The 19,781-nt window shown below is 39.4% G+C and overlaps 1 protein-coding gene across 4 annotated transcripts in view; it reads left to right on the top strand.

The window, feature by feature from the left end:
* The window catches only part of sgsm1a (small G protein signaling modulator 1a), a 64,016-nt gene that overhangs the window by 30,291 nt on the left and 13,944 nt on the right, over positions 1 to 19,781 (top strand). For 2 of the 4 annotated variants that reach the window (XM_088335898.1, XM_088335896.1), the window contains exons 4-15: positions 1,780 to 1,942; positions 2,038 to 2,190; positions 2,288 to 2,355; positions 5,117 to 5,262; positions 6,796 to 6,831; positions 6,907 to 7,044; positions 11,669 to 11,793; positions 13,621 to 13,688; positions 13,784 to 13,947; positions 15,319 to 15,454; positions 17,112 to 17,241; positions 17,590 to 17,654. In XM_088335898.1, the coding sequence (XP_088192024.1) occupies positions 1,780 to 1,942; positions 2,038 to 2,190; positions 2,288 to 2,355; positions 5,117 to 5,262; positions 6,796 to 6,831; positions 6,907 to 7,044; positions 11,669 to 11,793; positions 13,621 to 13,688; positions 13,784 to 13,947; positions 15,319 to 15,454; positions 17,112 to 17,241; positions 17,590 to 17,654 (1,392 nt within the window). The remainder of the gene's footprint in view (positions 1 to 1,779; positions 1,943 to 2,037; positions 2,191 to 2,287; positions 2,356 to 5,116; positions 5,263 to 6,795; positions 6,832 to 6,906; positions 7,045 to 11,668; positions 11,794 to 13,620; positions 13,689 to 13,783; positions 13,948 to 15,318; positions 15,455 to 17,111; positions 17,242 to 17,589; positions 17,655 to 19,781) is intronic. The other 2 variants (XM_088335899.1, XM_088335897.1) reach the window with 1 other exon arrangement.

Here is a 19,781-nt window from a genome sequence, read left to right as displayed (position 1 = left end):
CCAAAAACGTATTTCGTGAGGCTTTTTAATTGCCGTCAGGTGTGTGCTAGCTCCCATATGACATACAATTGAATGTAAACTGGCTAATTCTTAACCCAGTCACATTCTACTTTGGAATGTCCGCACCCCTGCAAGTATTTGAATAAGATTTCAAACAACATAAATGCATTGCACAGTAAAGGGTCAATTAAACAGCAGAAAACATCAAAGATTTTGCTTGTTTATGAACTTTCCACAAGCAATGTTTACCCGGATTAATTCATCCACCTATGTGTTTGTTGTCATTTCAAGGGCAGTCGGCATCAATTACGACAAATTCAATTTCACAAAGCATTGCACTTTGTGAGCGGTCTGGCTGTGATTGGTGGTTTGAAAACAGCGGAAAGAGACAAGATATTGTGCAGACCTGCTCATGCGCTACTGTTTCATTGTGTGCTCACACCTTCGTTGCCAATGCTAAAGTTAAACCTCGTCCTCGTCGCCATGAACATGATTTTCGGCGACGGCTGCCAAAAAGGCTCAATCACGTTTGGAGAGCGGCATGATGCAATAGATGAGACGCTGTGTTTGAAGGAGTCCTTATAACAGAAACACAGATTGTGATGCTGATGAGTCTCCCCTCCCTGCCTCTGCGTGCTCTTCCGAAATTCACTATCAAGGGGGTTGCCACAGCAACGGCGGTCTTCTATGTGACCCCATGTGAACAGAAGCGCAGGATTAGTCCTAAGGAGGACTCAAATGTCAACACGGTTTCAGGTGCTGCCACGTCCGCTTTCCAGCAGAGGACAGTCAATGTTTAATGTCCCTTATCTTCTCACGGACAAGTGAAAGGATTAACTGACAAGTTGTGGTTACAGTGAGAATCAGTGCAGCATATTGTCCACTTCTTATATTATGATTTCAAGTTCCTGCATTAATTTTCTTTTACTTTAATATGTATGGGATAAAATAATGGTCCCTTTTCTCTGCTGCATTTAGATTTCAATTGCTAGATTTCATTTACCTAACAATAAATCCTTGTTGTGGCGTTTACTTTGGAAAAAAAAACCCTAGTTATGCCATTAAAGTTTGTTTTATTTGCATGATACCTCTCTGTATTTTATTTTTAAAAAATATATTGTATTATTTTTAGGTTAATTTACATCATTAATAAAACCTTTGCACTGCTTATTTCAATATTTTAAGGTTAAAGGTGGGGTGCGTCGATTGAAGTGTCCTTATACTTAAAAATATTATATTTTCAACTTTATGTGTTAACAATGCCCGACGAAGTTCAAAAAGCCTTTATAATATTTTCCCACCATGCCGCCAGACTTAATCTTAATTCAAGCTGTTTGGGGTGTAACATGTTAGGTTGAAGGAATGGGTAGACAGAGGGGAGTGACTTAATGCTCGTTCCAGTGGTTTTTTTTGTTCTATTTGTTAATGTAGCATGAAGTAGTGAAAAAAAGAAAAGGCCTTTTGCAAGTAAAGTCCAAAAAAAACAACCCAAACCCAAGAGAGTTTTTTCGTGGGGGTCTAAGAAATTCACATACTTGCACATGCAACATAAGGAGCTTGACAGAGACTGCAATGATGACACCAGTCAGGAGATGGCGACCACAAGTAAAACAGTTCCAAATCTTGTGCAGCTCCTTTATGGTACAGTATATTCAATCTTAATTTAAAATAAATAAAAGACTAAAATATAATTAATATTAAAACCTTGTCCAAAATCAGAGATGTAATAGATTCATACAGATTGAAAGGTGAAAACTGGCTTTTTCTCTCCTCCAAAAGCTGCGGTGGAGGCATGTGTCTTGCACGGGCTGAAACGTAGAGCGGCGGGCTTTCTACGAAGCAACAAGATAGCCGCCCTGTTCATGAAGGTTGGAAAAAGCTTTCCCCCAGCTGAGGAGCTGTGCAAGAAGGCTCAGGAGTTGGAGCAGGTCCTCGACACCAAGTGAGTGAAAAACAGCAGAGCAGACAGCAGATGGCCATTTCCCATTTAGGCCTTCTTTTTTCCTACATCTAGTAAAACGTGATTTTTTTTTGCAGACGAAGTCAAAGTTTGCAAAGCCAGGACAGCATGCGCCGAATGCCTCGTCTTCCCAGCCTCACACCGAAGGCCATTAAGAACTTATGGATTCGGACAGCTCTATTCGAGAAAGTGCTGGACAAGATTGTCCTCTTCCTTGTGGAAAACAGCAGGTGCGATACATATGTGTGTGTGTCTCATTGTTTTGCGGGAACGCGCTGTCCCTCTCAACCACCCACCTGATTCTATTCCTATTTATCTCTCTTGCAGTAAATATTATGAAAAAGAGGCTGTTTTAATGGACCCAGTGGATGGACCAATCCTTGCTTCTTTGCTAGGTAATTTGTGACTTCAATGAGCAAGGGTTTTCTATTAAAAATGTATTTGGCTCATTTATACATAAAACTGCGGAGTATTACTGGTCTTTACGACTCTATTATGTAAAAAGCCTTTTCTGTCTACATTCTCTGGCAATGTTTGTTGTAGCTCTAAAATGTTTCAATGAGTCACAGCAGGGACTTGAATTTCAGATTTACTCAGAGTTATACTTAGTCCCTGGTGATATTTAAATCAAATCTGATGAAATTGAATGAGAGGGCTGTAAAACGCATGGTGTTGTATGCACACAGCTTCATGTACACTGGGTTAGCTGCTTGGCTCCATCCCATGTCTCGCCGCTAGTTGCTCTTGTTAGTTTTTGCCACTCTGTGTAAAAGAATCTTGCTTCGTCTTCCGGTGCTGTTCGTGCAAGCAAATGTCGCTGGAGTGGGGAGTCAGAATTCCGCCGCTTGACAATTGCTGGATTGCTCTCGCAAGCAAGCCGTACAACTTAACCACCTGTCTGTGACCTACTATAGCTCTGACCAACTCCAGTTCGTCGCTCTTTTTAGCAGCTCCAGGTAAATCCAGCTTACTCGGTCTTCTGTTGTTGATGGCGAAGATTGCGTCAACAACCAACTAGGGGTGGTGACGAAGCGCAGTGCAGAAACACTGATCAGTACAGTAAACTGTGGTCTTTTATTCAGGCAGGGTTCGGTACAGGTAGTCCAGTAGGGTGGCAACAGTATATAGAAAGCCGACAGTCCCAGGGATCGTCAGCCGCTAGTTGTCATCCAAAAGGTCAAGCAGGGGTTCATTACACTGGAAGAACAAAACGCTGAGACAAGGTTGCTTTGGACATGACGAGGAAGACAACAAACTAGCAATTAGTTAATAAGTTGAAGTTGAAAGAGATAGGAGAGGGAAAGAGCAAAAAACCTAAAGAGAAACATGAAACTGAGTGCAGGATTGTGGCTTCAATAGACTGTCACTTACCGAAATTGGTCGTTGATCTCACAAATGTCTGCAAATTTTGCAAAGTGGTATCGTTTGGGCTTCTGTAGCTTGACTTATTCAAATTCACACGCTTCTCCTTTCTATAATACAGCAACCCCTAGTGGTTAATTTTTAAGCACTTTAAAATAGGTGTTTACTAATCAGTCCAATGCAAATAAAAAGCCAATCATGTAGTCAATTATTGTGGTATTTCTTTTAACTACCATTACCAAAAGAGGCAACAATGACAAGTTTCTTGCTGGAATAAAGAGTGTGGCGACTTTATGAACAAAAGAAGAGGTGTGTTTTGTTTCAAAATCATCTTCACGGATGACCATGCTGCTCCTCGGTTTGAAAGGAATCTCTGCATTACTGGTTGCTGTAGGCATAAGAGAAGAGTAACTCTTCGTGTGGCTTCCCCGCTCATTCCTCACCTAACTAAATCCAATTGAGAACCTTTGAAACATCCTCGGGCAAAAAACGAGAGAGACGGTCTGAAAAAAATCCATGGGAGTGGGCGGAGGTTCATATGCAAACAGCAGCTCTGTTACCGTTGGGAGGTTTGCTCAAAGACATTCAAGTTATGTAACAAGAGATGACTTGAAATCTTAAAATGACTTTCATTTTCACTGGCTGTTAAGGGAACACTGAGAAACTCTCCCTTGCACAATGATTTCAAATGATCTGTTTTGAAGTTTTAGATTGCCGTTTTTTCCGCTCCAAATTGTAAGGCGCACCCAAAAATAGCCTTTTGGGATGTTTTTAATATATAGAAGCCTTAAATGAAATCTGCAGTTAGAGCTAAGGTTGCATTACATATTAAAATGTCTATGTACTTCTGTATGGATTGAGCAATCGGAATATATCACTGATTGCTAAATGCATTGCATTGGATGCAACAGGAATCAAACTTGTATCGTGTCATATCCACTAGCCCAGTAGGGATGCAAATGACACATCTTATATTCACACTTTTTTAAGTGTGTTATTATTGGGCGGACCGCAAGAAGATTGTCAAGTATCAAACCTAAGTCTTTCCAAATAACACACTTTTCTGAACTGAATAAAAAGAAAGGCATTGTGGGAATGTTTTTGGTTATTCTGAACTGAATAAGCGCAAATGCATTGTGGGAAGTAGTTTGGCCGTTAGGAACTGGACAAAGAGAAAGCCATCGTGGTAAGTAATTCAGTAGTCCTGAAATATATAAATAATTAAATCGTCACACTTATTCAAAACATTTGTCACTTATAATGCTTAGTTTGACTTGAGAAAAATTGAAATCACTTCTGTTTTCTCATTTCCGTAACCGTTTTGGTACTGTGACTAACATTTGTGTAATAATGAGACACCTAATGCATTTTTGTGTGTCATCTGTTTCCATAGTGGCCTTGTAAATAGGATTTGGCGCTCTCCCCGCCGCGATCAGGGTTCAATTCCCGTTGTATCCATTGTTATGCAATTGTGAACAACCATTTATGTCGTTATTGGCCTGGTTGTTAGAACTCATTACTAGCTTGTTCTGGACTGTTATACATTTGTGGTCACTAATAAAATGTATTGACTGATAAGATCAATAATTGCACAAATATTGTAACACATTTCCAATTTTGTCTGCATATAATTCGCAGTAGGTGATAAGGCACACATTAAAATTCTGTCTAATTAGGGGTTTTGGGGTGCACCTTATAATCTGGGGAAAATGGAACTAACTAATAAAATGTTGGAGCATGCACTTGATTTCATGGCTGGTGTCCCAATATAACTTTGACCCTCCCTTGTGTCAGTGGGACCTTGCGCTTTGGAGTACACAAAGATGAAGACAGCCGACCACTTTTGGACGGATCCGTCGGCCGACGAGCTGGTGCAAAGGCATCGCATCCACAGCGCTCACTGCAGGCAAGACTCGCCCACAAAGAGGCCGGCATTGTGTGTAAGTCATCAATAGGTCGCTCCTTTATGTCTTCGCGTCACACTTTGACAAATGACTCTCATTCTCTTGTGTCTGTGGGCTTCCGGGAGTCGAATAAATCTTCTGTGTGTCGATACAAAACCTTACATTAAAAAGGAACACTTCAGACAACACGTACAGTGGAACCTCTTCATACAAGCACCTCTAAACACAAGAATTTTGATATACGAGTTTTTTTTTAACAAAAATCTTGCTCGCTATACAGGGTATATATATTCGGGAGCAGTCCCAAAGGCTACCACTAGGGACTGCTCACCGTTCGTGACTGCTTACCCATAGGATCTCTATATATTCAGGAGCAGTCCCAGAGGCTACCACTGGAGACTGCTCACTAGTCCTCATTGCTTACAGCCAGCATCAGCTCATCCAGTTTGTTCATGCAAACTACTACAGGAAAAAAAGGGCTTTAAAAATGTTTTGTTCATTTTAAGCGACAGTAAGGGTGCGTCATTTGAGGTGTCTTTAAAAGTTGAAAGTAGAATATTGTATCTACTATGCATTAACAATGCTCAACTGAGTTCCAAGAGCTTTTTTTAATTTTTTGCCTCTGCAACCATCTGCTTTTATCTTACTTTCAGCACCGCCATATCGTGACTCGCAAAACATTACAAAGCAAGGCAGGGGGAGGAGAGTTCGATTTCATACTCGTTCCTGTTTTTTTTTTGTTATTGTAGCTTTAAAGTCGTAAAAGCAAGAAAAGGCCTGTTTCAAATATAGACCAAACACCAACCCAACCCCTCAAAAAGTCATAAAAATAATGGCTTATTAGTCCTTCAGGAATGAACGGACTGCGATCATGACTTTTAAGCCAGGAGATGGTGGCAAAGAGTTGCGAAATTTCAAGTTGCGGACACCACCTTTAAATTTAAGTGTACGATCAGTACTTGCGTATCATAAACAATTTCTCAATCTCATACCCATCAACCTCCACCAATTGCTCTCCTTATCAATGATTGCAAATCTTCCTTACTAAGCAATAATAAACCTTACAAACACTACGCAGCACCTACTCACTGCAAGACAGACTTTGTAGAATACCGCAACAATATTAGTAATTCACAACGAAGTTGTCATCTGCTACTAGTAAAAGAGATACTCCGGATTAGAGCCGAAATGGGCAAGATAATGTCGGTCTTTCCGTTTAAAAATTGTTTAACGGCGTGCGCAATGTGAAATAATCATGTATAAAATACGGGGAAAACGTATAAGTTGACAGGTGTGCGATCTCCGTCACTCCTCCTTTCCAACACCCACTACCACCCTTCTTCCGCAGAATTCGCACACATTCATTATGAAGCTCATAAAAAACTCACATTTTATTGAGTTAATATCATCTTATTTATCTTGTTACTTTTTTTAATGTTTAGATACTATTTGAATGTGTTTTTAGTGACCAGGAAGTTGTGTTTTTAGTGTTCACTTGTATGCTTTTGGGAGAATGGAAGCGGACCATTCGTTTTTGAATATTTCATATCAGGAAATTTCACTGTACAGGAGCAATTTGATCTACAAGTACGATCGCATGAAGAGGTACCACAGTGTGAAATATTGTATACATGTGTGGTGTGTTTTGAGTGAGGAATGTAATGAATTATGTATTTGCAGATCCAAAAGCGTCACTCCAGCAGCAGCATGGACGAGCGCCCTTCTCCTTCGCCATCAGCACGTGACTACGTGGAGTCCCTGCACCAAAACAATAGGGCCACGCTGCTCTTCGGCAAAAATAATGTGCTAGTTCAGCCGGTATGGTTTTCACTAAATCCCAGTCATCCAAAAGATGTGCCCAATCGCCCATTAAGCACTGCATTTCAGTGTTTCTCAACTGGAGGGTCGGGACCTAAAAGTGGGTCGCGCACCCATTTTTAGTGGGTCGCGAACCTTTTGCAAAAAAAGCCATGTCAATCCATAACAGTAGATGCGATAATGCCCTGCAAATGGTAGTTGACACCCGCCATTTTGAAACCACAGGATTTTACTTTATCAAAGACATAACTACTGAAGTGAAGTGTTTTGGATTTCATCAAAAAAAGAAGATAATCAAGACTGTGTGTTTGATTTGACCACTAGATGTCGCTGTATTGTGACGTTCAACCAAAAACGAATGAAGAATACTGTTAAAGTGAAAACTTATATAATCTAAATGTTGGCAAAATTACTCAAATAAAAACAAGCATTAAGGTATTTAAAATTCCCAAGCGGGAGAGCACTGTCCGGTGGCCCACTCCGGGCGAGTGGCTCGGCCGCCCTCTCCTCCCGTGTGAGAAGCTAACTTTTATTCACACAGGAAACAGAAAAATACACCGGAAATGCGACTTCAAAATAAAAGAGTACAAGACTGATAAACGTACAAGAGATGCAATTAGACTGATTATTGAAACGTTACTTCATATGTGTGTGTGTGTGAAAGATTGTTTTTATATTTAGGAATATAAAAACAAGTTATATTTACAGTGAATTCTGAGAAATATTACAACCAAAACGACCAACCTATCAAATACAAACTACAGAGACTCAAGGTGACTTAACCGCAACATTTTTCTTTTCATTTTTTGGGAACCTTTTTGTTTCTTTCGGGTAACCGTAGCAGCAAGACGGAATACTATTATGGTGAGGCTCATGTTATGTCAAATAAATACAAATTTTTCAACTTAGTAAATTTTTTTCTTAAATACATGTTTGATTCACATGTATTTTTGCTTATTATCTTATTCAATAATGTTTTTATTATATTGAATGAAGGTTTTTTTTTACCATTAGAAGGCTTTAATAATACCCACCGTCCCTTTAAAGGGAATATGATGATTACTTGAAGTCCATATGTTTGAAAAAACAAAAAAAACAAACATGAATACATTTGAAAAAGATTGACTTTGTTCCAGCAAATAGCCGAATCGAGCATTACAGACTGGAAGGAAAAGTGGAAAATATTTTCTTAATTTGGGCCACCGTATGCAATTACAGTAGTATGGGGGGTCCTGAAGTCAGACAAGTTGAGAACCACTGCTGTATTGTATTATTTTGGGTTATAATTAATGTGTCTTCAAAACTTTTTTTTGTACCTCTTTATCAATATTATTGTATTTTATGAACTATAAGTCACATTTTCTTTCTTATATTTATTCTGGAGCAACTTTAAAGGGCTGTGTGTATTATTTAGTGCCTCCTAGTGGTAAAACTCCACTTTGTTAATTAAAAAAAACAACTTAAAAAATAGGCAAAACTTCATGTACAGTAATCCCTTGTTTTTCGCACCGGTTACATTCCAAAAAGTCCTGCGAGAGTCAAAACCAGGGGCGATTTTAAGTTCAGAGCTTTGGGGGTGCTGAGCACCCAGAGTATCCATCTCCCTTTCCACCAACAACCGCTTATCAACATCTTTCAGTCATTAAAAATATCAATTACCGTAAGTCATTTAAATGAGTAATAAAAAAATCAAATAATAAATAATTAATCTACCTCCACGTTTTCAAACACAAGCTGTTTCATTACCATGAAGATAAGAATTACCGTATTTTCCGCACTATAGGGCGCACCGGGTTATAGGGCGCACCCCCAAAAAATTGTTTTTGGTCCTATATCTTCCATACATAAGGCGCACCGGATTATAAGGCGCTACAATGGGAACGTCGACAAAACAGTCAGATAGTTCAGTCAAACTGATTACCCCCTTAACATTCCGAAAGCTTGCAAAGAAGCAAATACGTGTCGTAGACACGTGTGGATGCGGTGTCCGTACGATGTCACTCAAATGCATCGTTCCAAATATCATTCGGAAGGTTAAAGTCTTGGGATTCAAGAAATTCCAACCATTCTTAGTTTCTATTTTTTTTTTTCGCTCGCAACTTTACTGTGCATATGACAATAAACACTTGGAATTGAGTTTAATTTAAAAAGAGACCCATCACAGAAACATCGAGATCACTCTGAAACAAGATACTGGGAAAATATATAGCCGGAGTAGCTCACCGAAGTCATTGCGTTCAATAATAATGTGCAACCATGGTCCTCTTATATCCGTGAGTGTAGTAAATCCAGGAGAGTAAAATATTTACAAATACAGAATAGTAAAACATGTTTTCTCTATGCCGTAGACAACCAAACATGCTATTCACATTCATCTTTTTCGGCCAATTTGCAGGCTTTGTTTTGCCCCTTTAGCCTATGCGAGCCTGTAAATGATAAAAAGGATCCGCCTCCTTTACCTCCGAATAACTTTAGCCAATAGTGATCGATTCAAAGGATGATTGACACATTGGCTGGGAAATGAAATGCCGGCATATGTATCCCAGCATACACCGCGGACCACATCGCCTACGAGGAAAAATCTAGTCGGCAGCTGCTTGCCTTTGTTGCGAGACCTTGCGACTTAATATTGATCCATATATAAGGCGCACTGTATTAGAAGGCGCATGGTCAGTTTTTGAAAAAAAATAAAGGCTTTTAGGTGCGCCTTATAGTGCGGAAAATACGGTAGTATCATTAGAATCAGTATTAATTCACTGTTTTTAATAGTAAATGGTTTATTGCTACTCCATTAAAACTGATGATAGTGTGGTCAACTGACGAGAATATACATAATTATCAGTCCCAGGAATTAAATGGATTGAACCATTTGAAGGCAGTGGAGTATTTCCGATGCTACGTTGTTCAAATTTTTGTTTTGTTTTACTTTTTCTTTTTTTAAATCTAGCGTTTTTCATCATATTTGAGCGTAAACTGTCCTTTATTAAGGAAAAGAGAGTTTTATAATGCTATAATTTTAGGGGGGTGCTTGGGTTGAATTTGGTCGAGCACCCCCAAAAACGGAATGGTCAAAACCCTTCGTTTTGATTTTTTTTTTTTTTAAATGACCAGCAAAACCAAAATGATTTCAAGTAATAACATTCCATATTATGCTCAGTCAGCTGCATTTTTAATAGAATCCAAAACGTTTCACTTTATTAGCTTCAGCCATATCTGACTTAACATGCATACACATGAAATTCTGGCCTCACACTATTATATGCTAGTATTTTGCTGCACAAAACACACTGAGCTTTTTATCCTCCTTTGTCTTCAAGATCATAAAGTCCATATCTCATATATTCTTTGATGAATCTTGGTTTCGCAAAGTTCGACATGTGTAAACAAACTTTACTGTCCTGTTTCTGTGGGATGGATGTATTAACTCGCATTTGCAGGGCATTATTGTCACCCAATGTTAAGGAGTGTAACTGACCCTCAAATGTATTTTCTTCCTTGGACATTATTTTGCCAAGGCAAATCCATTTATGGCTTGCCACTTTCCAGTTTGTGAAGCCCTGACATAAAAGAAGCGGACATAATAGTCCACAATCTGGCTGTTACGGGTACCCCAAAAAACTTTGTGAAAGGCTGGGCAAAAAATGAGAAGATAATAGTGCTGTGGTACGACGCGAGTGGTTGCCTGCAGGCAACACGATAGAGGAAACCCCTGCACTACACAATACAGCGACATCTAGTGGTCAAATACTGCGCAATGTTCTTTTAAATGTGCAGGAGCACAATACAGACGCTGCCCGATTTACGAACGTTCGTAAGTTGAATTTGTCTGTAAGTTGCTTCAGTGCTGTATTTTGTATGTTGAATGTTTATATAAGTATGTTTATGGCTTGCATAAGTAACCTTTATTGTCTGGTACTAAAAAATAAGAATTTTTTAAAATAATATGCTCTATAAACATAAATAAAGTTAAGTGTAACTTACTTTTGGGAGATGTGCTTCAAGAGGTCCTCCTCCGTGGTAAAAAGTGTCCGAAAAAAAGCGTTCAGACCATTTTCTCAACCGCATCAAACTTTCTTATTCCACTTTCATTTTGAAAGAAACGGCTCGCGACTTCTTTACACTTTACTGCAATCGTATTGAATGGATGCACGAGATATTAAACAAGAAAAACGTCAACTTCTGAGATTCAGTACCCGTAGCACTGTATGTTTACATACGAACTAGAAAGAGGAAGCGGATTTTTTTACTTCTGGGTGGATGCTGGGTGAGCTTTCACTGCGCCGCACGACGGTAGCGGTGGAAAGAAGCACTACAGTACTTGTACAGTCTTGTACTCAGGAAAAAGGTGCACATGATAAAAAAATCTGACCTACAGCAATGTCCCTATATTTTTCGACATTCCAATATCTACCGTTTTAAGTCAGTCGAATGGTCGTAAGTAGGGGAGCACCTGTATAGAATTGACGGTTTGTACAAGAGAGTCCATATCGGAGATTATGGATTTAATCATATAAATTATTGTTACTGTTTTTGGGGCTGATAATGATATGACACCCCCTGTATTTTTCAGATTATTCATTTTTTGCATCATTTATTTACACCAAAAATACGGTTACTCTTGCAGAGGGACGACATGGAGGCTATCCCTGGCTACCTCTCCCTCCATCAGACGGCCGAGCTCATGACACTGAAGTGGACACCAAACCAACTTATGAACGGCTCTGTCGGCGATTTGGATTACGAACGAAGGTAATGTTTGTTGCTGTGAAATGAAAGCAGGACGTAAAATGGCTCTGCTGTTTGGGAAACACTCCCAACACTTGGTTGTAACTGAATAATGCAGCGCGTGCTTGTGTGTGTGGCTGTGTGCGCAGTGTTAACGCATCTCATTAGGCTTATTTTCAGCAGACAGGCGGCCTGCAGGTGCTTTATTGACTGAGGCACTGTCAGACTCACAAGCAGTTTGATATTCCTTTTGCTGGCTGTGTTTGATTTTGTGTACTACGTGTTTTCTGTCAGTAAGGTTGGATTTTTGCCCTTTTCTTAGCAATTTGTTTTCACCCAAAGTAGCATATTTTCCAGACTCTTATGCAGACCTCAAACCCCAAATTGAAGAAGTGCATCTTATATACCACAATAGACGATAGATAAGTACAGGGAGTGCAGAATTATTAGGCAAATGAGTATTTTGACCACATCATCCTCTTTATGCATGTTGTCTTACTCCAAGCTGTATAGGCTCGAAAGCCTACTACCAATTAAGCATATCAGGTGATGTGCATCTCTGTAATGAGAAGGGGTGTGGTCTAATGACATCAACACCCTATATCAGGTGTGCATAATTATTAGGCAACTTCCTTTCCTTTGGCAAAATGGGTCAGAAGAGGGACTTGACAGGCTCTGAAAAGTCAAAAATAGTGAGATATCTTGCAGAGGGATGCAGCACTCTTAAAATTGCCAAGCTTCTGAAGCGTGATCATCGAACAATCAAGCGTTACATTCAAAATAGTCAACAGGGTCGCAAGAAGCGTGTAAAAAAACCAAGGCGCAAAATAACTGCCCGTGAACTGAGAAAAGTCAAGCGTACAGCTGCCAAGATGCCACTTGCCACCAGTTTTGCCATATTTCAGAGCTGCAACATCACTGGAGTGCCCAAAAGCACAAGGTGTGCAATACTCAGAGACATGGCCAAGGTAAGAAAGGCTGAAAAACGACCACCACTGAACAAGACACACAAGCTGAAACGTCAAGACTGGGCCAAGAAAAATCTCTAGACGGATTTTTCCAAGGTTTTATGGACTGATGAAATGAGAGTGAGTCTTGATGGGCCAGATGGATGGGCCCGTGGCTGGATCGGTAAAGGGCAGAGAGCTCCAGTCCGCCTCAGACGCCAGCAAGGTGGAGGTGGGGTACTGGTATGGGCTGGTATCATCAAAGATGAGCTTGTGGGGCCTTTTCGGGTTGAGGATGGACTCAAGCTCAACTCCCAGTCCTACTGCCAGTTTCTGGAAGACACCTTCTTCAAGCAGTGGTACAGGAAGAAGTCCGCATCCTTCAAGAAAAACGTAATTTTCATGCAGGACAACGCTCCATCACACGCATCCAAGTACTCCACAGCGTGGCTGGCAAGAAAGGGTCTAAAAGAAGAAAAACTAATGACATGGCCTCCTTGTTCACCTGATCTGAACCCCATAGAGAACCTGTGGTCCCTCATCAAATGTGAGATTTACAAGGAGGGAAAACAGTACACCTCTCTGAACAGTGTCTGGGAGGCTGTGGTTGCTGCTGCACGCAATGTTGATCGTGAACAGATCAAAGCACTGACAGAATCCATGGATGGCAGGCTTTTGAGTGTCCTTGCAAAGAAAGGTGGCTATATTGGTCACTGATTTGTTTTTGTTTTGTTTTTGAATGTCAGAAATGTATATTTGTGAATGTTGAGCTGTTATATTGGTTTCCCTGATGAAAATAAATAATTGAAATGTGTGTACATTTTTAGTAGCTCCAGACATATTTGCGCTTTTGTTTTTCTTTCAACATTTTGGGTTGCCGATCCCTGCACTGGATGAATTGCAGCGTATACTGGGACTACGCCATGACAATCCCACTTGAAGAGATCGTGTACTTGCACTGCCATCAACAAGGTAATTTCAGGCAATCAACATTTTCCACTTCAGTTCTTGTTTTTATATTTTAACCCGGCTATCAAATGCAATTGTGATAAACGTTTTTCCTGAAGTGGACAGCGGTGGCACAGTCGTGCTTGTCAGTCAGGACGGCATCCAAAGGCCTCCGCTGCGTTTCCCGAAAGGAGGCCATCTGCTTCAGTTCCTCTCCTGCCTGGAAAACGGTCTGCTTCCACACGGTCAGCTAGATCCTCCTCTGTGGTCGCAGAGGGGAAAGGTCAGTACCTCAGGTCATCCCTCAATTGTCTCATTAGCCACAAAACCCACACTAAATCATTTGTCTGCCGGTTAAAAAAGCGATATCCGATGAAGTGCGCAGCTGATGACGCTTTGGTTTTATGTTCCCACTACATGCACCGGCACACATGATGAGCTTCTCTTTGTTTTATTATGTGCAGTGCGAGCAGAGGGAATAATGGAAAACACCCACGCGTGTCCGATGACTATCAACAATCACTGGCATGTAGACTCGAGTCTCCGTAAAACCAATTAATTGATTTCTTCTTCCTGTTATAAAACTTTGCCCTGGGGGTTAGGTTTGGCTAAATTCAGTATCTTATGGCAAAGGTTCAGCATAATTTAGCATAACATGAAATAGCAATTTCAATTTCACTTAAATGTTTTATATCACCATGTCAAACGTACGCTCCGCGGGCTGTATCCAGCTCTTCTGAGGGATTAATCCAGACCGCCATAAATTTCTGAGTATTTCAAAAGAAGAAGCGAGTCTCTGGGTCATAGAAAATGATTTTTTTAAAGGGACAGTGTGTTTTATTTAGCAGCTCCTAGTGGTTGAAAAAAACTGAATTCATTTAAAAACCCAATAATTATTTTAGTAATAAGTAAAATTACAAAATGTATTACAGAAACATGCATTTTTTAAATACACACGTGTCGAGAAATTAGCATTTATTTTATATAACATGAGTCACGCCTAAAGGGAGCTGACATGATTCTCAGTCATCTTGCTGCTACGGGTACTCCAAAGGCTGGGCAAAACAATGAGAAGTAAAAAGGTCACTTTAGTCTCCATAGTTAGTGTTCTTTATTGTTTTCAGTTGCGACATTTCGTAGTCAAAGAATCCACACCGTCTTTTTTAAATAAATGCAAACCAAATACTCTCTCCGACAGTAAACCAGTAAACACATTCAATGCCAAACATGAACATCTTCTTTCCCCATTGTTTGTGAATAAGTGTGTTTTGAAAAGATCCCTTGTCCATTATGATTATAATATGTAGGGTAAGTTACTAATGTAGGCTGAATAATAAAGCATAATACTGAAAAACAAAGTTAAAAATATTCTTTAACTGAGCCGGCCGGCTTCAGAACAGGTCTGGATCCGGCCCCAGAGCGAAACTGAGTTTGACATCCCTGTTTTATATCCTTTCTACTTTTGTCAAAGTGCCAAGTTTGTTTTCTTAAGTAAGCTCTTAGTGTAAAAAGGATGTTTTGATATGTGATGAAACACCTCTGACTGTTAAACAACTTTTAGTGATTTAATTTAAGCTCGGCGATCAATGTTTGTATTTGTTTTCCTTTCTCATAACTAACGTGTTATAAAGGTATTAATTATTGTAATTTGCAGGGGAAGGTGTTTCCAAAGCTGAAGAAAAGGCTTCCTCAGGGATCAGGATCTACGGACTCCGTCTCAGATAAAGAGGAGGAAGAAGCCACAGACTATGTGTTCCGCATCCTCTTTCCAAATAGCCTGTCAGACTTTGGTGAGACACAGTGTTTGTTTTACTATGCACCGCATTTACATTTTCACTTAAAGGGACAGTTTGAAGTATTTAGCGCCACCTAGTAGTAAAAAAAAAAAAAACAACTATTGATTTGAATAATAAGCATGAATACATGAACTATCATACGAATGTTCCTTTTTTTTAAAAAAGCTCAAAGGCCAAGAAATTTTTATTCATTTCATATAACATGAGGCTCACCTAGAGGGAGCTGACATCATTGTCCGCAATCTTGCACCAAAACTTGAAAGGCTGGGGAAAAAAGAAAAATGGTGCGTTTGGTCACTTTGGGTCTCTGTAGTATGTATTCTTTCTTGTGCTTTGTAGCGTTGTCATTTTCAGTTGCACTACAAAACACAGTGATCGTGTGTACCTTTAATATTTGCATAGTTAGTGCTACCTTTATTATTAGTTTGTATAAAGTTATTCAGAGTGTGTTATTTTGTTGTATTTGTGCAACTTCTGGTTGTTTTCTTAAATTGTTTTGTTTAATGGCCTGGCATTACTGAGCTCGGCTTTGTACACAAAAGCAAATGTTTACAGATTTTTTTGGTACTTATTTTGCGGTGCCTTGACACAAAACCTGGAAAAAGACAGTCACAGAGGCTTTTAGTACAACTGTGTAAATTTTCATGAAAATCATTACAGCTGTTTCAGGACCTATAAGTCACATACAAACACTCTTACTCACAAATTAGGATTTATAAAGTAGTTTGGATTAGATTTAGGAAAAATCTATGTTCTGATGACCCTTTGAAACCAAATTCGTCTTTAAAATGTCAGCTTTAACACTGTGGGTGTCACTTCTGACCATGTACGGGTGTCATTGGTTTGATCAACTTTTATTCCCACTGACTAATATCCTTTGACCTCCCTTGTGCCTGTGGCCAAGTGAATTAATTTGGTCCAATAATAAAACCCCCACTAATGCCTTCGTATTGCCTTGTCGCACCCTATTACTTGCATCGAGACAATGTCACTTTAAATTATGTAAAGGAATGACAAGTGATGGATTGATTATAGGTGCTGTGCTGAAAAAGGCTTTTTCTAGCTCGATTTCTGACTCTCCCCCTGTAGACAGCTATTCTGCGTAATGTTTGAAGTCTTTTCATTTGTGTTTAATAAGTTTTGTCTATATTTAAGCAGTCCAAACAATTACTCCTTTTCCAGTGTTTTTGCATTGAATCACACAATTCTATAAGATAGAGAAATTGTTCACTCGTCTAATTGCTAATGCCCACCCATGCACAGAAAACACTCATATGTTTAAAACCCTAAACACATAAGAACACACTAAATAACTTAAAGTGTGAAAAATGGGGCAATCTGATACTTTGAATGAATAATCCCGTTTTCTGTGTTGTTTTGTATGAAGTCACTTCATGGATACCATAGTCTTTTGGGAAATTTAGTTTTTCGTCAAAGCACACTTATGCCCATTTATTTTAGACGCTCAGGCATTTAAAGCCCTTGCGGGCCACATAAAAGGATGTGATGGGGTAAAGGAATAACCAACTTAAGGGGTGTTTCTTTTTCTTAACAACTGTGAATTGGGCAAAATTTCAACCCAAGTAATGACTCCATCCCTGTTTAACACTCCTGTTTTTCGAATGTAATAATGCCTGAGTGTCCTGGGCAGTGACTCCACCAGATTTGATGGACCAGAGCTCTGCAATGTGGCAACCTTCCCTCAGGAAGCCTTCGTGCACATCCTGCTCCCAGGGCAGCCTTTCCGATGGCTCCACGCCCAAAGGCTGCAACCAAGAGAGGTGAGAGAGAGAGAGAAATAATCACATCAAGACTACAGATAAGCTAGCGTTCTGCTTTAACTCATTAACGTTCGCTGGGACACAGTCACATCCTGCATGCAGAGACAGCAGCGGGAATAGGCAGGAAAAAAATGCATGACATTTCCTTCACTGACACAGACCGTGTAGAGACAACAATCCAAGCAGAAAAGATAGGCATTGGCTTGGTGTTTTCTATATGACTTGAGATAAAGAGCTCAATTATCCTCCGCTAGGGACATTGATCTGCCGCCAGGACAATTGCCTGTCTGAAATTTCGATCATTCGGGTTTATGTCAACATGAAAGCTCTGTTTTGTTTTCTCCTTAGGACTCCTTTGAAGCTGCTATGTGACAACATGAAGTATCAGATAATCTCCAGGGCATTTTATGGCTGTATGTGACCTTTTCGTTCCAAGCTATTCCCCTTTCCGGTGTTATTGTAATTGAGCCTCAAAATTAGGTTGCCAACAATAGTTTCATAGTTGGGGCACATCAGCATAAGAAGAAAAATAATTGATCATTTAGAATCTAGATTGGATGTTATGTGAGCTATAATTTTCTTAGGGGAGATATGATCATGGAAATGTGTTCCTTCCATGATATTACATGCCTGGTGTATGGCAATGACATTTAATAATAACAATGCTACTAATAGGTTTATAGATTATAGCCACTCACAATAAGTCAATTAATCAATCAATTAATTAATTTTGAACTTGCAAAGAGAATAAGAAAGGTCTGTTCAAAAAACACTCACTATGCCAAATTCTGAATCTGTTCTTAGCTTAAGTACTTTTGGTAAAAGTTGCTTTGTGTTTGCGAGGAAATTGAACAGGTCCTAGATCCATCATCACAACAGTCTTGGCATATAGTGTACAGTGCGCAATTATTTCGAATGTCATTTAAAGTTCATTTGCCATTGATTATTTTCCTAATTAATAATTTACTATTCATTAGAGAAAACCCTGCTAACGTTACATTCAGAATGCAGTGCAAGTATCAAGTTCCTGATAATGCAATGAAGCAAAATATCTTATCAAGAATGATTTTTTTTTCTAGGAAATGATCTGTATTCAAGTCCTAGCAGTTTTTTTTTCTTCATGGAGTGTGGACAAAGCCAATCCATGAGGGATTTTAGTATCTGAAGAACAAAATGTTTCGTACTGTGTTTTATTCATAGCTCATAAAAGTCAAATGTAGAGAAGATTGGCTCATACATATTATTTGCAAGGCAATGCTGAAGCTCTTAAAGCAATGCTGAAGCACACATAGCACAGACAAGCTTCTAATATAAATGAACACAAGTTTATATGTATTCCCAAACTGATTTTTCTTTTTTATTTAGGCACAGAATGTGAATTCCCCACAATTAAATTAAAAATTACAATTAAATATGTTGCAAAATATTCCACACGCCGTGGACTCAATAAATTTCATCTCAAAATTGAAGGATCTGATTTGTTTGCTGTAGCTGTGTGACATCATTGAAGAAACACAACACTTTCAAAATGGCGAATACCATTAACACAGCATGTGAGGCCAGCTCCGGAACAGATAGCGATAGCTCATTTTTGCTTGGAGGCAAGTGATTGTGGCTTTTTGTTTGTATTTTTAGCTGCGTGTTGTGCGTTTTGTTTAATTTTTTCCGACTAGATTCCTGTCGGGCCTGCCAATGGTTTTATTGTTTATTTTGCTCCCGGTTGCCGCTCGTTGGCTGCCCACTTTGTGGTGTTTGGCCAGCTAGTCTGTGTCTCTTGGTTTATTCTTGTGAGTCTCGAACAAGTATCGCAAAATGTCCGACCTCTGTTTTTACAAGAAAGGACGTGAATTGACAAAAATAGACATGGCTATAAAATGAAACTTATCTGAGATAGGAGTCACATCTTTCACAAGAGATTGGATTCAACTGGATTCCGCAGGTGGTATAAGATTATGGCAGACTCATTAGAACACCACTTAGAAATATTGCTGGGAAAATACTGAATGAATGGACACATTGAAACATCAAATGAATGCGAAAAGCAAATACTTCATTTAAATATGTGGATAAACATAAAATGCATACATAACAGCCAAATGAATAATTTGATCATCAAAGTAATGTGATGATTAAATAATAAATATAGTTGGATTACTCCTGCAATTATGACTTTATATTCAGTGACTCATTTTATAATGTAACGCTGCTCACCGCAGGTTTTTTGATCGGCTAGCCTGGCTAGCTCTGAGCTTATTGCTGTACCCGTTGCCGGTTTTTGTTTTCGGTTCCCGGTTATACTGGCTAATCACTGCATGTTTTTTGGTCGGCTGCCTTTCATTGATGATTGGTTAGCCCCCGTTGGGGGATCCCTATGTGGGTTTTTTTTGACAGTTAGCCCATTTATGACTGCTCTCCCCCTGATGTACCATTACTGCATCCATCAGTAACACAACGCCTAGGAATTCTCCACAAAAACTACTCAAACTTCACTTAAAACGCATAAAACAATATGGCGACTGGCTGCCAGGGTGCTGGTGTTC

Source organism: Urocampus carinirostris, chromosome 5 (assembly GCF_059441175.1).
Source record: "Urocampus carinirostris isolate Australia breed hairy pipefish chromosome 5, RoL_Ucar_1.0, whole genome shotgun sequence".
Taxonomy (NCBI): domain Eukaryota; kingdom Metazoa; phylum Chordata; class Actinopteri; order Syngnathiformes; family Syngnathidae; genus Urocampus; species Urocampus carinirostris.
Note: the sequence above shows the minus strand (reverse complement) of the source record. Positions and strands in the feature narration are given on the sequence as shown.